General features: G+C 39.5%; 1 protein-coding gene and 1 long non-coding RNA gene across 2 annotated transcripts in view; both read right to left on the bottom strand.

The window, feature by feature from the left end:
• akap12b (A kinase (PRKA) anchor protein 12b) overlaps positions 1-27,942 on the bottom strand; it is a 45,451-nt gene that overhangs the window by 16,731 nt on the left and 778 nt on the right. Inside the window, exon 2 of the mRNA XM_051876466.1 lies at positions 2,340-2,442. Within this exon, the coding sequence (XP_051732426.1) occupies positions 2,340-2,442 (103 nt within the window). The remainder of the gene's footprint in view (positions 1-2,339; positions 2,443-27,942) is intronic.
• LOC127502973 (uncharacterized) lies at positions 8,955-22,216 on the bottom strand. Its single transcript, XR_007926974.1, has 3 exons — positions 21,227-22,216; positions 11,053-11,123; positions 8,955-10,739 (listed from the first exon to the last, which is right to left on the bottom strand). It is a non-coding gene; the product is annotated as an uncharacterized LOC127502973 (long non-coding RNA).

Genomic DNA, 27,942 nt, shown 5'->3' on the forward strand with positions numbered 1-27,942 from the left:
GTGTAAGTGATTGGGTGGGAAAACTTAATTCTTTTGCAAACTTTTGTATACATGTATCTGATGCATGTCTGTACATAAAGGTCATGCAAGTATATCTGTGTTTGTAATTTTCTGCTGATATAAGGGCATCAGTTCAATCAGATGACTGTGAGTGAGCGTGCACGTATGGATATGTGTATCCCTGACCATTGGAAAAGCTAGGCGTAGTCAATTCGAAAAGATGCTGATTAAAGGAAATGGTAAAAATGTATGTGTTTTTAATATCGAGAGCACTACTTTCTTCTTTGTTGATTTTGGCAGACGAGACATTGCACAAGATATTTCTGGCAGAGTGGACACCAAAATAATCATACTTCTCTCTCATTTGACTTTGTGACTCCGCGTACATGGTTTCAATTGTTAAGTTACACTAAAAACTGACAGCATGATATTTTGGGAGGTTTCATAACAATGGAGAACAGACAGATGTATCAACACATTCACTTTACACACAGTACATTTCTGTAACACGTTCCAGGTTTTTTTCTGGTACTCTGGGGATGTTGGAGAAAATGAATGGCTGGACTGAGCATGCAAGAAAATTATGGCTAAATATTCTTGGCTGGCATTATAGCATTCATCATGCAGAATAAATAAAGCCAGTATTGAGATCAGAAATTTTGGGAGTGTTTCAAGGGCTTGTCTTGATATTGTCATGGTTGAGACTTTTATCAGAATCAGAATCAGCCACAATAATAAGGAACAGGTTTTATTTGTGTGTAAATGTGTCTACATTTTCAGATGTGGCACAGAAGAGAGACTATTTGGTCTTCTTTGGTATTCTTGCTTCCTGTCATTTCCTTTGTGGTAAGACCTTTTTCCCAGTCAATTTTTCTCTTGCCCTCAAAAGAAATAGCAATGTCTAATTTGTTAACAAACAATTATTTTAGGTTTGAAATTTTCTGAATGATTCATTCACGAATCAGGCAACATGTCAATGAGACCTATGGCAGATGTCAAAATTTCAACATGTTCTCCAACCAATACGCCTATATAGGTCGTTTGTCACTTCCCTGAAATACGACCCATAGGAGCGTTTACTAAAGTTGCGCCCCTATCAACAACAGGACACTTTCATTTTAATGCATTGTTCCCTTTTATCTACGTCATATTTCGGGTTTCGTGTAGCTCAATTGGCAGAGCATTGCAATATATAACAATATGCAATCATATGATCATGCGATCTTGGTTTCGATCCCAGGGAACGCATGTGCTCATAAAGTGTATATGCACTATTAATTTCTAAGGGTAGGGTGGGTGTAGTCGTTAATAAAAAAATGAGTTTTGCTAAATGGAAATAGGACAAATCATTTCATGAAGACAGACGTAACACGACACTGTCATTATTTTTACGTCAGCTAGAGGGCGCATGACTTTAAAATGTAAATATAGGTCGTAATAAGGTGGTTGAAAAACGACCTATAGGTCTCCAAAATTTTGAGTAAATAATGACTTAATTTTTGGTCTCTTTCTCAACCAAAGGTACTTCTTACAATCTAAGCCTATGAATTTACTACTTGAAACGACATTTGACATTAATCTTTTGAAATCTATATGATTAGATTTTTGCATTTTGCAGATGCTTTTATCCAAAGCAACTTACATTGCATTTAAGGTATACAATTTATCAGTTCATGCACTTCCTGGGAATCAAACCCATGACCTTGGTGACAAAAATTCAAGGTTCAATTTATACAATCAGTTTGTTATTCTACAATATTTCCTTTTTTTCAGTTGGATGTGTGATGAAATTCCTCCATTTGATCACGAAAATGTCATTTGACCTCAAAAATAAAAAACACCTAAGATTTCGACACATGCAATGAGGGTAGCTTATTAAAAACATGCACCAGTCTCTTGAAGGGGTCAGCTAGGTCATGGCTTACTAAATATTATTGGGGGGAAGCATCTCGGTGGTCTCTCTGAGTTGAAAAGGAAGAAAAAAATGCAAAAAACAAATATAAATAAACATGGTGTGCATTATTGCTCTAGGGTTTTCTCATAGACCATTGGTAAGGGGGTAAAGAGGTCTATGTTGGTGTCCACTCACTGTAGCCTCTATGTAGGTGTTCTCATCCCTAGGATAGCTGGGGATTATGGGAAGGATCAGTTGGGGCATGAGGGCACACAGATAAAAAGATAAAGATCACATCTTAAGCCTCACACACACACAGACCTCTGACGCTGGGAGGCAGCCCACTATTAGTGTCAGTCATTGCCATTCCAAACACACATGGTAATAAAGATATGAGAGTGATATATACACACAATGTACAAGCACATATGGAAAGAGCATCTACCCTCAGCCGGTGGGTTCTCCTCCGTGTGACCGTTATATTCTGTCTGATCATCTGTCTTCCCATTAAGACTGGAAATAGAGATTTGTCCATTCTTCTGAAGAGGCTAAAAAGAAGGAAAGAGAGAGATGAAGGGTCAAAATTGTACTATGATCTTTTCAGCAGGGCACTGGTGATACAATTTAATGTAGCTATTCACCAAGGCTGAATTTATTTGATCAAAAACACACAAAAAAGTAATATTGTGAAATATTATTACAATTTGAAATATCTGTTTTATATTTTAATATATTTTTAAAATGTAATTTATTCCTGTGTTGGCAAAGCTGTATTTTCAGCAACCATTACTCCAGTTTTCACATGATCCTTTAGAAATCATTCTAATATGCTGATTTGGTGCTCAAGAAACATTTATCATTATATGTTGAAAACAGTTGTGCAGCTTAATATGTTTGTGTAAACTGTGATACAACATGTTTTTGTCAGGACTCTTTTTATAAAAAAAACCTTCCAAAAGGGAGGCACCACATCCAGTAAAAGAGCTGTGCACCATCATAAAGGTTTGGCACTTCTCTTGTGTACTAAAGTGAAGCGTTAAAACAGGCGCAGGAGAAGAACTCAGTTGAAGACCAAGATTTGAAAAGGGATTTGACATTCATGGTTTTAATATCAGCGTCAGCTTCCATGTTGACTACATTCAAATTCAAAATACATTTAGAAACACTTCAACACAGATGATCTGACTGGCTTAGGAATTTAGATGGCATATCCACATAACCAAGCATTCACATTTCCTTTGGATACAGTAAATATATCAATCAGGACAGAATGTCCTGATTCTAAAATGTAGCCTGTTGATCACATTTAGTATTCAGTCAGCATTGCTGGACAGGACTGTAATCTAAATAGCATATTTTTACTCTAGTAATTCAAATAAGCTTCTGAAATGTTAAATTTGCGGTTTACGGATATGATAAAGATATGGCATATATCACCTTTACCTTCCTTTAATGTCTGCTTGGCTTTTAAAGTCCATTAAGGCTTGGAGAAAACAAAAAGAGATTCTACTCTGAGAAGCACAGTTCTATTAAGTTAAAGGTCAATTAGGCTTCATACTAGTTTAATAACAGAACAGAAATAGGAGTCACAAAAGACTCTCTTGTGGGGATGTAGGAAAATATGTGAGCAATGCAATTACATTAAGAAAGTTAATTTCTGTTTAGGGGCAAAAATAAACATAAGCGAGAAGACTCAAGCCTCATCCAGCTTTGACAGTGGTCCAGCAGGTGTCCTTTAAACCCGTCCTGGCCTTTGACCCCCAGGACTATCTCATGACAGTCATTCTCCACATTCCGAGTCCCCTTCACAGAATTCCAGACCGATGGGGGCAACCCCACCCAAATTCCCCTATCAAAGCTCTGTTTCTTCCCCTCCTTCATCTGATCTGACATCACTTGCCACTTATAGAACCATACCTTTTAAGGTGTCAAAAATAGACCATTGTTCAAATGTTTTGGGTTCAGTAAAAACATTTTTTGAGAGAAATTAATACTTTTATTCAGCAAGGACATTTAAATATATCAAACATGACGGTAGATACATTCATGATGAAATAAAATATTTCTATTTCAAATAAATGTTCTTTTGAACTTTTTTAACTGAAAAAATTGTATCATGGTTTCCACAAAAAATTAAGCAGCAAAACAGTTTTAACACTGATAATGATAAGAAATGTTTCTTAAGCACCAAATCAACATAATAAAGGGTTAGTTCTCCCCAAAATGAAAATTCTCTCATTAATTACTCATCCTCATGTCGTTCCACACCCGTAAAACCTTTGTTCATCTTCAGAACACAAATGAAGATCTTTTTGATGAAATCTGACAGCATTCTGTCCTTCCATAGACTGCCTTTGGAATTTAATCTTTGATGCTTCAAAAAGTTCATAAAGAGATTAGAAAAGTAATCCATATGAATCGAGTGGTTTAGTCCAAATTTTCCGAAGAGATGCGATCACTTTTTATGATGAACAGATTTAATTTTATTCACATATAAACCTTGATCAGTGAACATAAACAAATGCTCATCAGAACCTGAATGACGCACAAGAACAAACCTCTTCCGGAAGCTCAAACGTGCTGCGTAACACACGAGAATGAACCTCGTTGGTTACGCAGCACATTTGAGATTCCGAAAAGCTTCAGAACATTTTGACTAAATCTCTCAATTCATATGGATTAGTTTTCCGATCTCTTTATGCACTTTTTGAAGTGTCAAAGATCAAGTTGCAAAGGCAGTCAATGGAGGGACAGAATGATGTCAGATTTCATCAAATTCATCATTTGTGTTCCGAAGATGAATGAAAGTCTTACAGGTTTGGAAAGACATGAGGGTGAGTAATGACAGAACTTTCATTTTGGGGTGAACTAACCCTTTAAAATGATTTCTGAAAGATCATGTGACACTGAGGACTGGAGTAATGATGCTGAAAATTCAGTTTTTAAATTGTAATAATATTTCATATTTTTTAATACTATTTTTACTGTATTTTGAACAAATAGATGCAGCCTTGTTGAAAATATGAGACTTCTTTCAAAAACACGAAAAACAAAATCTTACCATCCTATTTTCTCTTTTTGTCCACAATTCCCCATAAACATTCCGGGTTTAGTGACCAATATCACTTAATTGAAAACGAACATTGATGTTTCCATATTTGGCAACAAAATATAAACTATGAAAATCAATTATCCACAATATATTTATTGAGGAATGGACTGTCTGAACGTCACAAGATCAAATGTAATTTAATGAAAGACTGGTGTATCACATCACGTAAGCTATTGTGTGAGTTGTTTTCTTCATTTTTCAACATATCATTTCCTTGATCAGATCCATGCAAAACTTACAGACAGCTGTAGCCTGATACTTCCTGAAATCTTCAAGTCGAAAAAAGTCAAGATCATCATTATACTGGTCCATCTAGGAAGGTTTTGTGCCAATTATAACAGTGAGCACAAGGGCAAAATTGACATGACGATGACTATGGATAAATTAAGCTAAATAAATCTAGCTATTTTTAAAATGCATCCAATTCTGATTGGCCAGTTGAGCAGTTTCTGCAAAAGGTGTAAAGTCTGAGCCTGCTGTTGACACACTTGGTCCTTTTCTAAGATCATAACTCACCCAGGGCATTTAACAACTGTTCAACCAACAAAAACTGACAGAATGTGTGAGTGTGTGTTAAAGTTTGACAGTTGTTTAACTGAAATAGCTAAAGGTAAACACAATCTGTCTTTATGGCACCATACACTTGTGGGCGGAAGGTTTGCACTGAGGTGTGACATCAGGTGTGAGTGTGTGTGTGCTGTCACAAATGTGATTTGTGACTGGCCTTGTGCTCTGCTATTTTCAGCTAATGCAACAAAAACAATGTTTTCTTCAACATTCTCACTCCCAACTCATCACATATGGATGCTTGGTCAGGACCCCTCGGCATCACTTTTTAACACACAGGGCACCTCTTTAGTGCCATTTTTTGACATGTAGGGTATTCCATTGCTTTCAATGAGAAACATTTGGTGTCAAAACACGATGGGCATCGGAAATTTATTGTCTCATGTGACTTGTGATCAATCGCGTCATGCTAAAGTTTGGGTGTATCTTTTGAATAAGACATGTCTGTGTGCGTTCATGGAGCGGGATCATTTTAAGTGATTAAAACCTTAAGTTCCACCCTGTTCTTCATATAAAGATATTGTATGGCTTTTGGTTTTGGTCAGTTTTTGCAATAAATGCCTGTGACTACTTTTATTTGCCTGTTATGAGTTTTATATTGTCGAGAAGTGCTTAGGGTTTAGGGTAGGGGTACTCCAAAATATTTATAGAAGTATAAATATTTATAAAATCATTTCTACTTTTACAAATGCAAAGAATTAAACGAATTCCCGTTTAAAACTAAAGGGGAACCCTGTGCATTAAAAAGTGATGCCAAGGGGTCCGGACCATGTTGGGAGCGAGAATATGTTGGTTTTCTTATGTCTTACCTAAAACATCATTATCTGAAAATACCCCTATCATTTTGATGCTTTCATCTGTTCTGCTGCACTATTTTGCACTGATCTGTCAGATTCCTTTTCTCTCCTCCTCCTCCCCTCTTTCTGCAGTCTCTCTGTTCCATTCTGCAGATCAGAGGTTCAGGAACGGCTGTCCATCCCACAAATCACTCTGCAGAGAGGTCGCAAATCTCTTCTCTGTTGGACAGAAAAAGACAGCAAAGGAGAGGAGAATTTATGCCCTCTTAAACATTTATCCAGTTGTCAAATACTACTATAGTAGTCATCTGACAGATCTGTGACCTTCTGAAGGTTTTCAAGGCTCTGCTGGTCTTGGACTGTTAATAAAGTTTATACTTTATTTATACTTTTAATTAAAATGATATACTTACAGATTTAAAATGACTACAAACAGATGGAGCCCACATAAGTGTATGAATATCACTGCATGAACTTAAGATATAATATGAATTTTTTTTTTGTCACTAGAATAATGAAACATTAAATGGACAAACCTTGACCTCTTGGTATGAACTGTTAGATAATTTATATATTTTGCAGAATACCTGAAAACTTGAGACATCATTTTCCCAGTGCAGTGTCTTAAATGCCAATTTAAACACCTTAAGATGAATTACAGTGTGAGGAATGGCCTTCAGCAGGGTGTAAACTACAGACATCATCGTATATCAAATCCTCATATAGCTATCTCATAAAACTGAAAGGCCAGGCTAGTATATCAGCAACCTTCCTAACCATTGTTGCAACCATGTTCTATGACTGCAGATTTTAAATGAATGCATAGCATAATAACAACATTGTCATATACATTGTGAGAGGTCCAGATGGGACATTACATGACACATAAGCAACACTACAAGTTTTTGCTTTTGTAAAATATATCTATTTGTGTATCGAACTTGAGAAGTTTATGCAGCTCAAGTGCTGCTGTCATTACAGAAAAGACATTTGAAAATTCATGTTAATTTTTCAATTGAACTTTTCACTCAAATTACGTTGCTGATAATATAATTTGATAAGATAAGAAGAAAAATGTAGCAAATCAGAAAAACATTTTCACTAGACTTGAACCCCACTGTACGCATCCGAATACTCTTACATATACCTATGCTACGCCTGACACAACGCAATAAAATCCCCTCAGGGGTCATGGTTCATCTGTGCTTGTTAACCTCTGCCCTTTGACCCGTTGCTGATGAGGACTGAATCACAGAGAGAAAACAGGAGAGGACAGATGGATACTTCATCATTTGATTTACATCAAGAACCTAGAAACAACTCACATACACCCCTAATAATAAATCTAATTTGGTTATAAGTCTAATTGGGTTATATTATACCATATATAAGGTAAATATATGTTTCAAAATGTTGGTCAGAAGACTATGCTGTAGAATTGTCAGTAAGAGCAGTTATAACTGTATTTAGGGAATGTTATTTCATCACCAGGAGGCAAGGATAGAGAAATTTTCCTAACTAAATGGACAAATGGAGAATTAGTTTGTATACAATGATATATGTGCCTGAAGCAAGAGTTTAAATACAGTTCTGCCAATTCTGAGAATGGAGAGAGATACATTCCAAGTTCAGGGAGGTCAGAGATGCAGACTGAGAACACATCTGCAGACGAAAGGGGAATTTTAGATGTAACACTGTGTTTCATCATTATAGAAGTGATAAGAGAAAACATGTGATGTACTAATCAAGCTGCAGACAGACAATATCAGTGGTCAGAGCACCGAACCCTTTGGGACTCTGGTGGCATGTTTGCAAAGCGTGGAAACGAAACATGACAGAATCTGTTATCAAAGGAGTCTACAGGGAAGTAAGACTTTAAATCCAAAATCTAACATGGTTAAACATGTTAAATCCAGCAGACAGGTCCAGATAAATTGAGGCACTAAGTACTCTTACTGTCTTAAATGGATAGTTCAACCAAAGTCATACCAGTTTGGAACAACATAAGGGTCAGTTAAGAAAGAATATCCCTTTAAGCAATTTGATTACATAAGGAAAGCTGTTTCAGTTGAATGAAGCTTGATTACTAAAGGTGAAATAGGTTGTTTTGTGTAATGAGGTTTGACATTTAGCTGAATACTGACCCCAAAACATTTGATATTAAAAAAAAAAAGAGATGAAAAGCTTACAAATACTGATGGCAGAGGGATGATAAATATTTAGGCCCTTTATGAGCAATGAGGAAACATAATAGAACACAGTAAATGATTTTAATCTATGTTGCTCAATTGTCTCAGTTAGGATATGATTTCCACTCTGGAGCTCTGTTAGTGACTATTACCCCCATATCTTGCTTTTGCTATACTGTAATCTTCTTACAATTAAGGTTAGCATTTGAGATCTCATGATGGATGCATGATTATTCACTGTTTATGCCCCAAACACAAACCTCCCATTTGAGAAAACAAACTTAACCGATACAACAAACTGTATAAAAGCCACTAAACTATTAAAGGGTTAGTTCACCCAAAAATGAAAATTCTGTCTTTAACTCACCCTCTTGTCGTTCCACACCCGTAAGAACTTCGTTCATCTTCACAAAAAGTATTCTCGTCGCTTCATAACATTAAGGTTGAACCACTGTAGTCACATGAACTGTTTTAAATATGTTTTTAGTATGTTTCTGGGCATTTGAAAGTCTAAGTTAACTTGCTCTCAATGCAGGCCTCACGAGCCATCGGATTTTATCAAAAATATCTTAATTTGTGTTCTGAAGATGAACGAAGGTCTTACGGGTGTGGAACGACATGAGGGTGAGAAATTAATGACAGAATTTTCATTTTTGGGTGAACTAACCCTTTAATATAATCCTATAACTATAAAACTATATTCCTCTCTCCTGCTCCCTTGCATTCACCTATTCCTTATACTTGAGTATTAATAGTACAGTTTACCCCAAAAAAATAAACTTCAGCAGAACACAAAAGAAGGTTTTTTGAAGAATGCCAATGCAATAAAAGTCAATAGGGTCCAAAACACCATGATTTCATTCACTACTGTTAAAGACAAATTGGTTCCATAATTCCCATACTCTATTTATCAATGATTGCTAGCAGCTTTCTGGAAGAGATTTACTTCCAGAGACAGTCATTGGGACAACAAACGATCTGTTTTTGATGTACACATATTACATTCATCTCATTTAACTTAATCTGTTCATAATTCCAGCTGAATTTAGAAACAGTAAACTACTCATCCAGCATGAGAGAGAAAGACGTGCTTTGTGTAGGGGGTTAAGCACACAGATATACATACAAACTTGGTTAACACACTCAGTATTGGAGCCTCAGAGACCACAAACTGCATGCATCAACTCCTTCGACACAAACACAGATGTGAAACGATCAGCCTCTGGCAACACACAGCAAACCTCAGTCTCTCTCAGTTAAGTCATTTACTTCACAAACAATCTACACCAGTGTAGTATTACTGTGGTAAAGTGCCCCAGTGTTTGAACAGGCTAGCGCTAACAACCTGATCCTGACAATTAGGCCACCAAAATATACTGCGCCCTTACATGCCTAATCATATCAAATGTACAGAGTCGATTTGAATCAGTAACACTGCTCAAGATCACAACAGTCTTTGAGGTCCACAAATCATCAGCCTTCTCAAAGTCTGAATCAGAACCAGAGTGTCACAGTCCAAACCGCCCATTTTTCACTCACTGAAGGGGAAAATCTGTGGCTTCAAAGGCAGACAAACACATCATCTTGTTGCCTAAACTTATTAGACTTTGGCAAATTTATGGCATTTGAGCTTCACATTTACAAACAGCATACTGACAGCTTTGCATTTCTTCGCCATGACTTGATAAATCACATATTTGCAAGGCTGTGAGGAGATTAAGTGTTGCTTTGCTAAAGCTTCCTTCGTATTGGCTTCAGATTTGTTTGTTTCATGGAAACATATGCAGTGAATTCTTTACTTCTCGTTTGACGAAAGAGAATTTATTTTTTGGCACAGACTGGGAGCTATACACAAAAAAGGAGCGATTTTGTTACGAATTCCAGGAACTTGTACATATAAATGTCCGTGCGGAGAGTCTTCCAAGCTGTGAGCCACCCCGCTGCGCATTTTCCTGATTTTCCTGACCCCCTATTTGTCTCCCGCCGATACTGGGAGTCTTCTGTTCCTTCCACTCCCAAAACAGCTGTCACTAAGGCCACCCTCATGAGCAAACATCATTGTGATAGGACAGGACCTCCCTGTGTCTCCGGCAGATCGGCTGGACCATGCCAGATTCAGCTCCCCCACTGTCGGGCTGAAACAATAAACCTTCTCCTCTCGCTCTATCCCAAGGGTCCTCCTGTGATTCAGATCATAAGAAGAAAGGAAAAGTTCAGACGTGACTCTCCCGTTACTTTGAAGAAACAACAGTCAGTTTAAAATGAGGATAGTGAAACTAGATCAGCTTAATGACTGCAAAAAAAGGAAAATGTTCACCTATTATAAAGAAATATTCTCCACTAATAAATAGCCATTACTAGACCATATTTATAGGGTCTCACAAAACCTGCTATTAACTCATCTGTCAGCATGCATCTGGCCTAACCAATCGACCACCTACTTGTCAGTGATAGAGGGTCTTTAATACACTTTTGTGAACTGTGACTACTTACGCTTTCAAATGACATTTAGCGTCTGTTGTTGATGAGACACAAAACACATTTTCCATTTTCCCATGTAAGACCTGAGAAGATTAGATACAACACCAGAGAAATTAGCTTACCCACTGCCGCCAACAGCCACATGATCTTGTTATCCAACCAAAGAAGATACAGAATTGTTTCAGACAAAGGAACTGGGCTCACAGTGATCCTCACATGCTGCCTGATTTTATTTTATGCCCTAACAATGTTACTTTGATAGAGGCATGTGACCAGCTTTGGCGGAGATGCATTCACAAACATTTTCAAGGAAATCCTAAAGGGATAGTTCACCCCCCCCCCAAAAAAAAAAAATATCATCACTTTGACTTCTTTCTTCTGTGAAACATACAAGATATTTTGCGAAATGTCTCAAGAGTTTTATTTGTCCATGCAGTGAAATTTAACGGTCACCAAAAATTTTTTGTTAGCAACATTTTTCAAAATATCATATTTTGTGTTGCACAGAATAAGGGCAAGTAAATGACAGAAATGTCATTTTTGGGTGGACTATACCTGTATGAGTTATTTCCTTCTAAAGAAGTATCCAAACTAATATGAGTTATTTAATATCAGCTTTGATCTATGAGCATTTTTTTTTTTTCATAAACTATGTATATGAATCTTGTATATGAATGTAAATGAATGTTCTTCTCACTCAACCATTATAAAGTGCATCATAATCAGGAGACAAACAAAATTTAACCACAGACATTATCTCTAATAAACCCAGAAAATGCAATCAGTGTTTACTACAGGGCCTTCTAGGACTTTCTACATACTCGGCATAGATCTGAAGATAACATTTCCAAAAGTCCTGGCGTAGCTGCCAGACAGAGCGATATATGACCTTTCAATCAATACATGATTGTGCTCTCCCTAGATGCTTACAAATTTAATATGTGCTTTCTAACTTCCACCCCCTAACACTCTTATACAGAAACTTGAACCTTTACCAGAAATAGGGAACACAGCAGTTTGTTAAGAGAGGCATGAGTCATGATTTGTCTTTCAAGGATGAAGTAGGGCTATTCTGTCCTGAGAGAGAGAGAGAGAGAGAGAGAGAGAGAGAGAGAGAGAGAGAGGACAGCATCTGGTTATTTTTGGTACAGCACTGAGCTGATGAGACTGCACTGCAGTGAAGGGGAAACAGCGCATGTGCCTGATACAGGATGTCCTTAACTCCTCCCTTTGCTTGCTTCTTTGTTTAGTTGTCCTGCAAAGCCAATGTCACAAACAACATGGGGACAGTATCAAACTGGAGACATGTAAAACAGTGCCATAATTACAATACCATTTAATGTAACGTCTTGTGGGTGTCCCCCCAGGCTTGATTCTGAGGCCTTTTATTGTTTCACCTGTTTATATTTCCAAATTGATATAACATCTATTTTTATCAGTACAGAGACAAGCTCAGCTTTTCAACTGATGTCCACAGATCAGTCAGCACCTTGTTGGACTGCATCAAAGATTATGTGTGTGCGTGTATATATATATATATATATATATATATACACATACACATTGATCACTGTTCATATCCTAACAAGGCCGCATATTAAGGTCTGGGTAGATTAGATAGTAAGCAAACAATCGGTTTTCATGATCAACATGTTGGATGCAGGAGAAATGGGCAGGAATAAAGATATGAGCGACTTTGACACTCTGCTGCGTATGGGGCTGCCATGTACCTGGGGAAGTGATGGCACCAAGATGTACTGTGGGACAAAAGCGTTGGAGAGAGTGTGATGCTTCTGCTGGGAAATCGTCTCTGGTTATGACTATAACCATGGTTCCCTGAGAGAGGGAACGAGACACTGCGTCCCGAAAGGGGCGCTATGGGAACGCCCTCAGCGTGAATGCGTCTGATGCACGTGTGTCAACTAGTCCAATGGCGAGAGTGAACGTCACTGGTGGGTGACGTCACGACCAGGAAAGGATAAATACACATCCGGAAAGACCGGCTTCAGCTTAAATTGCCGAAGCAAATCGATCACAAGAATGCAGGGAGTATGGCAACGCGACGCAGTGTCTCGTTCCCTCTCTCAGGGAACCATGGTTATAGTCATAACCAGAGACGTTCCCTTTCGAGGGAACTCGCACTGCGTCCCGAAAGGGGCGCTATGGGAACGATATCCCAAAACGCCATAATTCCAAAATGCCTGTCCGTGTGAAACTGTGGCACACTAAGACGAGAGCACTGATGAGCCTGGAGCTGCGTCCAGGTCGAGATATATCATCTCACAACGTGAGTGGCGAGGATCAGCCCACCACATCACAGACTTCCTTGAGGAAAACCCCCAACAACAAGGCCGTGGAAGCCACCATACTCCTAGAAGAGTGAGCTCTGACAGACAGAGGATACTGCTGACCAGAGACCTCATACGCAAGTGACATAGTCTCAACTATCCACTTGCTAACCATGGACGCAGGGAGACCCCTTATAGCGCGGTCCAAAACAAACAGTTGATCTGAAGTCCTCCACAGGGCAGCTCTGTGGACATTAGGTGTCCAGTGCTCACACTGGACACACAAGATTCAACTTTTCCTGGTCTGGATCTGAGAACAGAGGACAGAAAGCTTGCAGCACTATAGGCCGTGAAACATTGGTCAGAACCTTAGGTATATAACCCGGTAGGGTAAAGGAACACTTGACCATCCCTGGTGCACACTCAAGGCACGTAGGGGATACAGATAGGGCCTAAAGGTCTCCTACTCTTTTTAGGGGAGAACCCAAGCAGGAACCCTAGAGCATGCTGCAGGCCTCAGCCTCAGAGTGCCACGAAGGAAACGATACCTCAAAGGGTTATACCCCACAATTATACCATCCACAGGGACATGGAATGCAGAAATACGAGGATAGTTTCCTTGTGGCTGGAGTTCTGGAGTAAAGTATGGTTTCCACAACCTCGGTTGAGAGACCAGATACTATGAGTTGGGCCCCCTCAGGGGCCAAACCCACAGGTTCAATACTTCTGGGCGGGGTGAAAAATCAAACCCTTCACCTGAGATAGAAGGTCTCTCCTGATCAGAATCTCCGAGGGAGAGCCGTCGAGGAGAAACACAAGTTCCAAGAACCATATCAGACTTGGCCAGTAAGGTGCTACTAACAGACTTATTCCTTCCCGGCGAATTTTGTCCAGAACTCCTGGGAGCAGAACAATTGGGGGAAAAATATACAGGCATGGCCCCGGCCATGTCTGTACCATGGCATCCAGTCCAAGAAGAACTGGATGTGTAAGGGATAACCACAGTGGACAGTGCGCCGTATCCTGAGACGCGAAAGATCCACTTCCACGTGGCTATAAATCTCCCATATAAGCTTCACCACTTTGGGGTGAAGTCTCCATTCCCCTGGCCTCAGCCCCTGTCTCGACAGGACGTCTGCTCCTATATTCTAGGTCCCTGGAATAAGATTGTTCTCACAGAGAGCATCTTTCCCAGGGACCACAGGAGAATCTGGTGTGCCAGATAGTGGGCGCGAGCGCAGACCCCCCTGTTGATTTATACAAGAAACCATCGATGCATTGTCTGTCCAGACAGCTCGATGACCTCTCAGGTCTGGGAGGAAGAACTTCAATGCATTGAACACTGCCATCATCTCCAGGCAATTATGTGCCACGAAAGATGACTCCTCCACAGCCCTTGAGCTGAGCGGCCTTCCATTACCACTCCCCAGCCTGTGAGAGAAACATCTATCATGAGAGTGACTCAATGATATTAAGCTCCTAACACAGGGCCCTGGGACAGGAACCAACTTTTCTTCCATATAACCAAGGCGCGGAGACACCGCCGTGTGATCTTGATCATACGAAGTGGGTTCCCCCTCAGGGACAACCCTTGGTCCTGAGCCACTACTGTAAGGGTCTCATGAACAGCAGGCCAAAAGGTATCACCATTGGACGCAGCTGCCACCAGACCCAACAGTTTTAGAAAACTGTTTTACAGTGAGTGACTGGCCTAGATATATCTCCTGTGTGACTGAAAAGATTGCAGAAATACGAGTGGGCGACAGAACGGCCCGCAGCGTCACTGAATCCATACCATGCCCAGGAAGGTGGTTCTCTGTAATGGAGAAAGCACACTCTTCTTGGCGTTCAGCCACAACCCCAATTTTTATATGAGCAAGAACGACATCTCGATGTCGAACTGACCATCTTCTTCTGACTGCGCTAATATTAGCCAGTCATCTAATCAGTTCAGAATGCGTATGCCCTGCAGCCTGAGCAAGGCCAAAGCTGCATCTACGCATTTCATGAACGTGTGGGGTGATAGAGCTAGACCGAATGGAAGAACCTAATATTGGTATACTTTGCCTCTGAAAGCAAACCTGAGGAACTTCCTATGCTGTGGAAGGATAGAGACATGGAAGTATGCATCCTTTAGAACTATCATGACAAACCAGTCCTCGGATCTGGTTTAGCGTCAACATTTTGAACCCAAGTCTCCTGACTGAACAATTCAAATGATTAAGATCTAATATAGGACGCAACCCTCCATCCTTCTTTGGAACAAAATAGTAGCGGCCCTAAAAACCCTAACTCTCTGCTGGGAGGAAGAACCCATTTTGTAGCTCCTTTCGCAAAAGAGTTTACTTTCTGTTCCATCACCAGAGCCTGCCCAGTGAGATAAATTTGGCAGAAGCCTCAACTCTGCCAGAAAATCCACAAAAGGGAACCAGCCTCTCAAAGCTGGTCTCTGGTATACCTAGAGCAGCCACTTTGGTGACCTGAAATACACTGGCAGGAAACAACCCATTTGACTGCTTTTCGACCCTCCTCAGAGGGTGCGAACCTGACGCAGTGTCGTGTGAACGCTGAGTCATAGCTTGCTGGAAACTGCTGCGCCCTGAAACACCAAGGGTGCCAGGGTTGGTAGAACGGCCCCATACAGACAATGAAGTTGAGCGGGCACCGTATATTGAGGTGTACACCGCTCTATCCCGTATGGGGCTGCCCTTAGATTCCATTCAGAGGGTGCGAGCCTGATGCAACGTCGTGTGAGCGCTGAATCAAAGCTTGCTGGAAACCGCTGCGCCCCAAAGCACCGAGAGTGATGGGGTTAGCAGATCGGTCCCCTGAGGGCAACGAAGTGGCACGGGCACCGTATACTGAGGTGTACACCGCTCCACCCCGCAGGGGGCTGCCCTAAGAAGCCTAACACCACTGGCGTCAGGATCTACATGAAAGGCTGAACTAATACATGAATCTAACTACTTAAAGTCAGATAAATATGTATTATTTTAATTTCTCAAAATTAAATTACAGCCAACTGTCCATTTAATTCCTGAAAAATTAAATGCAGCAAATGATCTATCAGACAAGTTAATACTGTCTGAAAGAAATGCTAAATATAGTATGCATATAGGCCATACACACATCAAATAAAGAGTTATTAGTGCAGACATATAGCTTTTAAAAAACCAGGCAAAATCCCATTTAACTCCTCAAATTAAATGCATCAATGAATCACCAGACAAGTGTACACGGTCTGAATGATTGGTTGAATATTTATAACTGCCGTCTGCACACCCTAATCTACGCGTTGCCTCGGCAAACACGAGATCAGAGCCACTAGATTCTTTATTGCATTTTGCAGGCTCGAAATCTACGCGTCGCCTCGGCAGACGCGAGATGAGAGCCACTAGAATCTTTAATGCAGTTTGCAGACTCGAAATCTACGCGTCGCCTCGGCAGACGCGAGATCCGTGCCACTAGATTCTTTATTGCATTTTGCAGGCTCGAAATCTACGCGTCGCCTCGGCAGACGCGAGATGAGAGCCACTAGAATCTTTAATGCAGTTTGCAGACTCGAAATCTACGCGTCGCCTCGGCAGACGCGAGATCCGTGCCACTAGATTCTTTATTGCATTTTGCAGACTCGAAATCTACGCGTCGCCTCGGCAGACGCGAGATGAGAGCCACTAGAATCTTTATTGCAGTTTGCAGACACGAAATCTACGCATCGCCTCGGCAGACGCGCGATCCGTGCCACTAGATTCTTTATTGCATTTTTGCAGACCCGTAATCTACGCGTCGCCTCGACAGACGCGAGATCAGAGCCACTAGATTCTTTATTGCAGTTTGCAGACCCGAAAACAACGCGTCGCCTCGGCAAACGCAAGATCCAAGCCATAGATTCTTTATTGCTCAAGACTTTATTCCCTCAAGAAAAAAGCCAAGTGGAGCAGAGCTAAAAAATCTCGATAGTGCATCACATCGGGAAATTTATGAATGAACACCGTCAGATCCCAATACAAGAGCTGACATGCATGCTCTGCTCTCAACAAACAACACATGAATCGCGTGTATCCCCACTCGTATAGTAGCGAGGGCAGGGAAGCACACACGACTCAAGTTGCTATTTGCTCGCCAATAAATTCCTGTCTAGAAATATATAATGCTTGAGGACAAACAACAATAAATAGACAGAGACAGTTTCACACAGATCGCTTTGCTGAGGCACAAAAGCTGAAGCCGGTCTTTCCGGATGTGTATTTATCCTTTCCTGGTCGTGACGTCACCCACCAGTGACGTTCACTCTCGCCATTGGACTAGTTGACACACGTGCATCAGACGCATTCACGCTGAGGGCGTTCCCATAGCGCCCCTTTCGGGACGCAGTGCGAGTTCCCTCGAAAGGGAACCTGGTCTGGCCATTCATGTGAACATAAATTTGACAGGTGCCAGCTACTTAAACATTGTTGCAGACCCCTTCATGACAATGATGTTCCCTGGTGGAAGTGGCCTCTTTCAGCAGGATAATTCACCCTGCCACACTGTACACATTGTTCAGGAATGAGTTTGAGGAACATGATGAAGAGTTCACGGTGTTGCTCTGGCCTCCAAATTCCCCAAATTTCAATACAATTGTGGGGTGTGCTGGAACAACAAGTTCAATCCATAGTGGCTCCACCTCACAATCGGACTTGGAGGATCTTCTGCTAACGTCTTGGTGCCAGATACCACAGGACACCTTCAGGGGTCTTGTAGAAGTAATGCCTTGGCGAGTTGCCACTGTTTTGGCAGTACACGGAGGACCAACAGCGTATTAGGCAGGTGGTCATAATGTTTAAATCAAGACAGTGCTCTCATATTACTATGAATAGCAGAAAGTGCAATGCGCAATGTGGCCCGCCTTCTAAATAAAAGAGCCAATCGCCACTTGGTAGTCAGAGAAACGAATTTTTTTTATACTATTTGGGAGTTGCAAATATGGCTGCAGAGTGAACTGACTTTTCCTGAAAGGGACTTTGACCACATGGAGATGAAATATTTATGGATGCCACAGACCTTTTTGAAGTTAAGACAAAAATAAGACACAGAAATGATGCACAGAGAAAGATTTTAATATGCAGAGGACATACATAACTCCAGCACTTAATAGAGTCTTTTATACCTTAGCAATATGATTACTAAATATATTTTAGCTAGATCACTCAGATCATCCAATTTAGTTACTATGAAACTATAGTTCCAAAACCCAAGCAGGTGAATTAGGTGAATTAGCACTTTTAAATAGTTTTAAAAATACTTTTAACACTTTAGGATTAAAAAATTTGCCTAAAAAGACATGTATAATTTAGCCAAAGTAAACTGCATGCCTTTCTTGAACCATTTGGAGTATATGCATGGTTTTGGTCTCTTTTGAAAGGTATGTGTACCGCGGGCGGTACAGTGGAACACTAACAGGTTAAACACCTTTTCCTCAATTAATCTCATTCTCTTCTTTCATTATAATTTCTTATCTTTTATTTATATTCTTTTATTTTTATTTCATACTCTGTTTTTGAGTCTGCTTCCATATGTATTTATGTGAACATTTACTTGTCTTCTGCAAGGCACTTTGTAAACACTGTTTTAAATAAGTCTATGTAAATAAAGTTTTACATACCAATATAAACAAATACTCAAATCTACAGCTACACAAAAAAGTATCCTTTCTCATAAAGAAATAGTACACTGTCTAAACAAACCACTTCACCATGGTGGTCTGAGCCATTTACACGCAAACACTGAGTCATAATTATTATCCATTAGTGATGCTTTTGGCATGAATTAAATGGATGCTATAGGGCCTGTTTCCAATATTGATTTTACTCCATCACAGCCAGCACAATCTGCTATCAAATGTCCTGTATTATCCACATCCTTTCATCGATGATTAGAAATCAGTTGTTATGGGATCTTGATGAAAACTCCACAAACAGCTGGGTACAATATCATCATTCACTCTTAACTCAGAAGGGCTGTTAGGAGAGTAGAAAGATGAATCTGTCAAAGTCTTATGACTCTATGTTAAATGGAATCCACACTTTAATTACTACATCTCATTGATCTCATTGAACTACATTTCCCTAAAGGGCACAGCAAAAGGTCACCCACACTGTTAAAACGCAATACATTCATAAACAAGGAAGATGCTACATTAAAGGCGGGGACACACTTAATGATTGTAAGGCCGATTATGAATGTAATTTGATACTTACAACTGATCATGCCCAAATGCGCTGAGTCAGAGCCAGTTGCGTTCAGTCGGTGTTTACAGTCGGCGTTTAAATTCCGTGTCTAAGTATTTAAATCTGCTTCAGTCGAAGGAAACAGTCTTTGTGTGTTGAGCTCAGTCTTAGAATTTTTTAGCTAGTCGTTAAATGTGTCTCTGGCTTAAGGGAGATTCACTAAGATTGAAATGTGCTCTCATATAGCATTGTTAATTTGCACATGCTTTCTGCGTTTTTGCACCAGATTGGGTCCTGCCATCCACGTGGATGTTACTTTGACACGTACCACCTACCTAAGCATTGTTGCAGACCATGTACACCCTTTCATAGAAACGGTATTCTCTGGTGGCTGTGGCCTCTTTCAGCAGGTTAATGTACCCTGCCACAAAGCAAAAGTGGTTCAGGAATGATTTGAAGAGCACAACAACGAGTTTGAGGGGTTGACTTGGCCTCCAAATTCCCCAGATCTCAATCCAATCGAGCATCTGTGGGATGTGCTGAACAAACAAGTCCGATCCATGGAGGCCCCACCTCTCAACTTACAGGACTAAAAGGATCTGCTGCTAACATCTTGGTGCCAGATACCACAGCACACCTTCAGGGGTCTAGTGAAGTCCATGCCTCGACGGGTCAGGGCTGTTTTGGCAGCAAAAGGGGGACCAACACAATATTAGGAAGATGGTCATAATGTTATGCCTGATCGGGGTGTGTGTGTGTGTGTGTGTGTGTGTATATATATATATATATATATATATATATATATATATATACACACACACACACACACACACACACACAGTATAAAGCTCTTCTCCATGATTTGATGCATTACTGCTGTCATCATCGCTAGGAAATGCTTTCCACAAGAGGTAAAAGCAATGATAATTGTGCCAGGCAAATGTGGTTAGTGAAGAAGATGCAGGAGTTTGCACTGAAATACAGCATACTAAACGGATTAGTGAATTTGCCCTTTAGTGTCTCTGTAAGAGTGGTTCCATTTTGATGGGAAAGACTGTTCTGCAGCTTCAGACAAACTGTTATACAAAGAACTGCTAAAGAATCATAATTAACTAAATCTTTGATTCATTTCTGAAATAAAAGAGCAGTTAAAATCTAAGCTGAAGCTCAGCAGCTCTCTTTTTTTCTTCAAGAACAAATACATATCAGATCATCTGTTTTGAGGTTCATTTGAATGGGAGTGGTTCCTGTTTGTGATGACATTACATCCAGTACCATCCACTGATTATGGCTTCGGCCTAATTTTGTTGACATCGTTATTATTACTCTGTGTGGCAGTGTTTGTATTTGCATAATCTCTTTGATTCTAAGGCTGATTGCTACAAGCATTACACAACACTGCACAGGTTAGTGGATCTATGACCATTAAGCACAGTTTAAAAAATGTGTCCTTGTAAAAATGTGGAGGCTGCATCCGGCCATTTACAGAGAAACAACAGTAATGACATCAGCTAAAACCAATCAGCATTACTAAGCAATAAAAGTAGCATGTAAACAATCTGGGACCAGCTGGACAGCACAATCTGCCAGACCAAATCAATTTCTAGAGAAAAGAACATCATTACACAGTAGATTTTATTGCTAGCAACACCCTCAGAATCCAAAGTATATTCAAAAGCATTCTGTCACCTGTGGTTGAGGATTCACATTCAAATCCAAAAGACCTCCAGAATCCATCCTAGTGAAGCTTCCGGATGATGTTTATCTTTTTAAATGTCGATAGTCTCCACTACATTTGCATTAAGCTGTGAAGCAAGCACATCTAGGAGCCTTTAGTTGTTATTCAGCAGTACAATAGGCTTCTTGAGCTGTGAAGTGCAGACAAAAGTAAACGGTTGACTGGGATTGTCTTTTTCTGGCACGGCAGTAATGAAACGTTATTGATACCGACTCCTGATGAAAGCTTTTAGTCTGGGATTTCCACAAGGACAGCGTTTCACTTTTATCAGCACAAGCCCATCTGCAGTGAAGAGTAACTCAGAAGATAAGGAAATACGATGGAATTGCTTGTTTACTTGAGAAAACGAGTGAAGCTAAGGAAAAAAAGAGAAAGAAATATTTCTTTGCTTTATATTGTAAATTAAAGAGGATATGAGTATTACAAACTGTCTCTTCATTCTACCTTTGCCCTCATTGCCCTCTGTTTTTTCTATTCTAGAAGACTGTTTTTATGTAACTCTGGCACTTATTAACATTTTATGAGGCCAACTTTACTTCTAAAGAGGGAGAGAGGGGAGGAGGGGAGTGGAAAAAAAAAAAAAAAAGAGTGAATGTGATGGAGGAGGACAGTGAGAGTTGGCTGGTGAAAATAGAACCCTTCTATTTTGACCCATGTAAACAGGTCCTACTAATAAGAGAGAGCCAAAGAGATTTCTAAACACAAATGCGGATTAAAGCTCCACTGATTCCTTTTCTGTACACAACAAATGAAAGAAAACATTAGTAAACAAATCAATGCATATATACAATACCGTTGAAAAGTTTGTGGTCAGTAAGATTATAATGTTTTAGAAAGAAGTGTCTTATGCTCACTAAGGCTGATTTTGTTTGATTAAATATACAGTAAAAACAGCAATTTTGTGAAATATGATTACAGTTTAAAATAACTGTTTTGTATTTTACTATATTTTAAAATGTAATTTATTCCTGTGATGGCAAAGCAGTCTTTACTCCAGTTTTCAGTGTCAAATGATCCTTCAGAAATCACTCTAATATGCTGATTTGGTACTCAAGAAACAGTTGTGCTGCTTCATATATATATATATATATATATATATATATATATATATTTTAACAATTTTAAATTTTTCAGGATTCTCTGATGAATATAATGTTTAAAGGAACAGTATTTCTTTGAAAAATTAATCTTTTGTCACATTATAAATGTCATTATTGCCTTTCTTGGATGCATTAAAAAGTATGCAGTATGCATTTCTTATAAAAAAAAAAAATCTTAGTGTACCCAAAATTATGTACAGTATAGTGTGCGGAGCTGACGTTAAATATAAAGCTGACATGTCTTTCAGTGTGACGCTATCCATCTAAAACTATTTTAAACAGCATTTTTCCAATTCTTTTATAATTATTATGCTTGCAGCTTTTTATTATATTACATCAATTGAAAGACTACATGGAATATTAAGTTCTATCTTTATATATATTGTGACAACTTTTTCAGCATGTAAAATATTTATAAAAGTGATTCAGTTTGACTTCAATAAAAGTAAATTGTTTGGCCGTCTTCCCTTCTTTCACCCTTGAGAAATGGACCTGTCCCTCAGTCAAGACACAGACATGTGACTATACAAATTAAGTTAAACGATTAAAAATAGCTTAAACCTCTGCACCAAACAACACATAATCAGGAGAATAACTGGATATTTAAACAGGAAGTAACTTCATTAGCATCATGCCTCCTCTAATTTCCTTTTCTGGATAGGAAGTCCTGCTCTGAAACAGGATGGTCCCTTTAATTAATGTAATTACCCAACAAAAACTTAATAAAAACTCACTAAACACCTCATAAACATTATCACTACTAAAGGGAGAAAATATTTTTCCAAAACCTGACATCATAACTAAATATATTTTAGTTATATATACTCTCCATCTGCATCCTTCATCTAAGCGAATTACTTTAAGTGCCTCCCTCTCTCCTCCAATAAAAGACTAATGGCGTTTTCATACAGCCTCCTTCTCCCTCACTGCATTTCAAAACTGTATAATATAACAATGAATTCAAGAAATGTATACATCAATATGATCAGCAGTTCCTAGCTTATACTCATCAAGATAGGTTATATTATATTATATTATATTATACAGCTAAACAGACAACTTCTTCAACTGATTGAGACTTTAACAAATTCCTCCCTGCAGTCAAACCTCAGGAAGTCCCCACTCCCAAACTGGTGCATTAATGTGAATGGGACGGTAGAGCAAACAGCCTGACAGGCCGCCGATGCCAAACCCTCATTAAACCACTGATTCCCTGATGTCTGCATGCACTTCCATCGCATCCCATATTACATAATATCACACTTCAGCTTTTATTTTCACTCATCTGCTGATCCTGGATCAGATCCTCTGACCACAGGACTCATTGAGCACTGTTCCACTATAAACAAGAGTCACTGATCTCAAGTCAGGGTCCTCAGTTACACAGAAGGAGATTGATATTAATCAATGATTGCGAATGGAGAGTCAAAAACTTCTGAAGTGCAGACTTCATGGATTTTAATAAAATATTATTTGGTAACACTTTACAATAAGGGTCAATAACATTAGTTAATGAATAAGGTATCATGAACTACACTAAACAATATTTTTACAGCATTTTTAAACTTTGTTAATGTTGTTTTATAAATATTGTTCATTGTTAATTCATGTTCATTAATACACAGATAGGGCTTAGTTAAATATTAGGCCTTAGAAATATTTTAAGATATATCAGTGCAAGTTGCTTTCAGTTAAGACAGCTCAAACATGCATTTTAGTCTGGGACTAGGCTTAAACATTTTCTGTGATACATAAATGTACATAAATACATAAATATAGATACATAAATACATTTTGCTGCCAAAACAGCCCTGACCCATCGAGGCATGGACTCCACTAGACTCCTGAAGATGTGCTGTGGTATCTGGCACCAAGATGTTAGCAGCAGATCCTTTAAGTCCTGTAAGTTGCGAGGTGGGGCCTCCATGGATCGGACTTGTTTGTTCAGCACATCCCAAAGATGCTCGATTGGATTGAGATCTGTGGAATTTGGAGGCCAAGTCAACACCTCAAACTCGTTGTTGTGCTCCAAAAACCATTCCTGAACCATTTTTGCTTTGTGGCAGGGTACATTATCCTGATGAAAGAGGCCACAGTCACCAGGGAATACTGTTTCCATGAAAGGGTGTACATGGTTTGCAACAATGTTTAGGTAGGTGGTACGTGTCAAAGTAACATCCACATGGATGGCAGGACCCAAGGTTTCCCAGCAGAACATTGCCCAAAGCATCACACTGCCTCCACCGATTTGCCTTCTTCCCGTAGTGCCATGTGTTCCTCAGGTAAGCGACGCACACGCACCCGGCCATCCACATAATGTAAGAGAAAACGTGATTCATCAGACCAGGCCACCTTCTTCCATTGCTCAGTGGTCCAGTTCTGATGCTCAAATGCCCACTGTTGGTCAGCATGGGCACCCTGACTGTTCCTTCCTTGGACCACTTTTGATAGATACTGACCACTGCAGACTGGGAACACCCCACAAGAGCTGCAGTTTTGGAGATGCTCTGACCCAGTCGTCTAGCCATCACAATTTGGTCCTTGTCAAACTCGCTCAAATCCTTACGCTTGCCCATTTTTCCTGCTTCTAACACATCAACTTTGAGGACTTGCTGCCTAATATATCCCACCCACTATGAAGAGATAATCAGTGTTATTCATTTCACTTTTTCACAAGAAATCTGTATCCCCCTCTCTATTTCTCATCTTTACCGTTCTCATCGCCCCTAGCAGAAAAGCACAAGCTAATTATCCATCTACTTGTTTTCCCTCCCTGTGCCTTTTCTTTTACTCTTTCTACATGATATGTTTCCATTCAGACCAGCAATCCTTCTCCCATGTCCCCCTCCCTGAACCACTCTCTCTCCCCCTAGTTCTCTTTCTTCGGGCCGATGCACACACAGCACCCCTCTGCCCCGGGACCTGTCCTCCAGCCCATCCTAAATGGGCTCTCTGTTCTCTTCGTTCTCCACTCCTCCCCCCTCTTCTCGGGTCCCATCCTTTATGAGGCTCTTATCTGATTGCAAACGCTCCCACACCACCCCTCTCTCATTACCGCTCTGACATGTAAAGGGTTTTATGCCATCCTTCATAATGTTAAATAAGTAAGTTAAACGCTACTTCTGAGTGATGAATAGTGTGAATCTAATCCAGATAATCACAACTAAAGGGTGTTTATAAACTTGTCAATCAGTGCATTGTTTGTTTGGAAAAAGGCCTGAGTGTGTATCTCATTGTAAGGCCAACACAGGCATTATTGTGAGTTTATGTTTGCAATTGAGTCTGCAAAAGAATTGCAGACTTAGCCTGAAAAGAGTTGAGAGCCGAGGTTCAGCCCCTGTTGGTTTTTCAACAAAGTGAGTGTTTTAGAGGCATTTTAGGGGGAGGAAATGTTGAAATGTGAGGGGATGTCTGAGTAGGTGTTCAACCTCATCCTTGTTTTGACCCATTTTAAGAGAGCGCGAGTGTGAGCGAAAGCAAGAGAGGAATTACTAAAATTCCTATGCGCGCCAGAGAGGATGTTTATCAACCACATCTCCAGTAGGGCGCCTCACACAAACGCTGTATACACAGCATGTAGTTATATTGCTAAAGCGCACACACACAAACTCCAGACCACACCTGTTCAAGGGTCCTTATCTGATAAATAACAAACACTCGAGTTTTGCATATTCCATACCTCAAACAGGTCTTGACGTGCTTCAGTTAAGATTCAGATTTACGTAGAATTCAGAAAAGTCACAAAACTGGATGGGTTTAACAGGACTTTTTGTATCCAAGGTCTTGTTTCAACAACTATTTATGCTCGACTATTAAAAAAGGTGCATATTCTATACAAACGCAGCTGGTGAGACAATATCAGTGACCATCATTAAGCACTTTATATAAAACTGAACAGCTGAAGAAGAAGAATGGAATGCTGGGAGAAAACAAAAGACAAGGTCATTGTCTTGTTTGTACTTTGTTTGAGAGAGGAAAACATCAAATTGTAACTGTTCTCTGGAACAAAATGTGTCCCATCACATTCTGCACATTACTCTCCTAAAACATATTTAACACTGTTATGTCTTGAACTCTTTTGAAAGGAACAACTTAGAGATGTAACAACCTACAAAAGTTAGTAAAAGTCTTCTCAAACCTTTTTAAAGGGTTAGTTCACCCAAAAATGAAAATGACGTCATCATTTACTCAGCCTCATGTCGTTCCAAAATGTATGACTTTCTTTCTATTTTGGAACATAGAAGATATTTTGAGAAATTTATCAGTGTTATTTTTTGTCCACATAATGGCAGTCAATGGTAAACAAAACTATTTGGTTACCAACTTTTTTTAAAATATCTTGATGTTCTACAGAAGAAAAAAGTCATGTTTGAAATGACATGAGGGTAAGTAAATGATGACAGAATATTTATTTTTGGGCGAACTAACCCTTTTAAGACCCACTGGAGCTTTAAATAATGTAAATATGTAACTGTACATCAATAGTGTAAGATGCTCAATTTCACTCTTCTGAATCTTGGTAAACCCCTCCGATTTCTGCATGGCTTCTCCTGGCTACATTAGCCCATGTCATTTTGATACATAGCTTTTTGAAAGTAATATAACACCAAGGTGTAAGTTATGCATCCCGTGATTTGGCACATGACAAGAAATAACAGCATAGTGCAAATTTGTGTTTCTAAATTAAGGCATCACGCAAGAGTGAAAAAGTCCCAGATTGGTTGGAGCTAACCTGATCTCTTGAGAAAAAAATATTTTACGAGGTGGTGATTTCGTATGAATTTGTACGAAACCGTACAATACTACTACTCCCACTCTAACCATTAGTGCGCAATAAGCAGATTGTATGAAAACATATAATGTGATTGTATGAATTAGCCACCAATTCATAAAAAAGTTATGAATTGCAATGAGAATGCGTTAGAGTGCAATGCATTTTCTTGCTCCAGAATCACTCTGAGGTGGGTTTCTCTTATTAGCGAGCAGGAAATGGAAAACTCAGAGTGGACCTTAAACAGAGTGATTAAGAATATCTCAAGAAAGAAAGGGAAATTGCTGTTGCTCCACTTAAAACCTGTTCCATTCCATTTGTTGCTTAGCAACTCGGAAAGCATAAAAACCCAACAAATATATACGAAAATATACGAGCTAACTAGCCAAATTTTTACTTATATGTTCTTTAAACTCTAACTTCTTGTTTAAAGAACTCCTGTATAAAAAGTATTATCGCTCTTGTCGTGTGGTGATATCAGCATTACTGCGATTGACCTGCAGCCTCATATTACTATATGACAGCACTACTGCTTTCAAATGATATATTCAAAGGCAGAGTTGCTTGAATGATAATTCTAACATGATGTCAAGCAAACAACTTATTCAACCACCAAAGTGCCACACTGAGAGACTATGTCATAAAATATTGAGAACATGCACCTTCATCATGGGGAATTGGGAACAACATAGAAAAGCATTTATATCTCCATTTTTTTCTTTTTTTAACCTGACGACATCTGATATCGTCGTCTCTGATGATAATTTTAATATGATGTCAAGCAAACAACTTATTC

The sequence above is a fragment of the Ctenopharyngodon idella genome, chromosome 20, assembly GCF_019924925.1.
Source record: "Ctenopharyngodon idella isolate HZGC_01 chromosome 20, HZGC01, whole genome shotgun sequence".
NCBI classification, from domain to species: domain Eukaryota; kingdom Metazoa; phylum Chordata; class Actinopteri; order Cypriniformes; family Xenocyprididae; genus Ctenopharyngodon; species Ctenopharyngodon idella.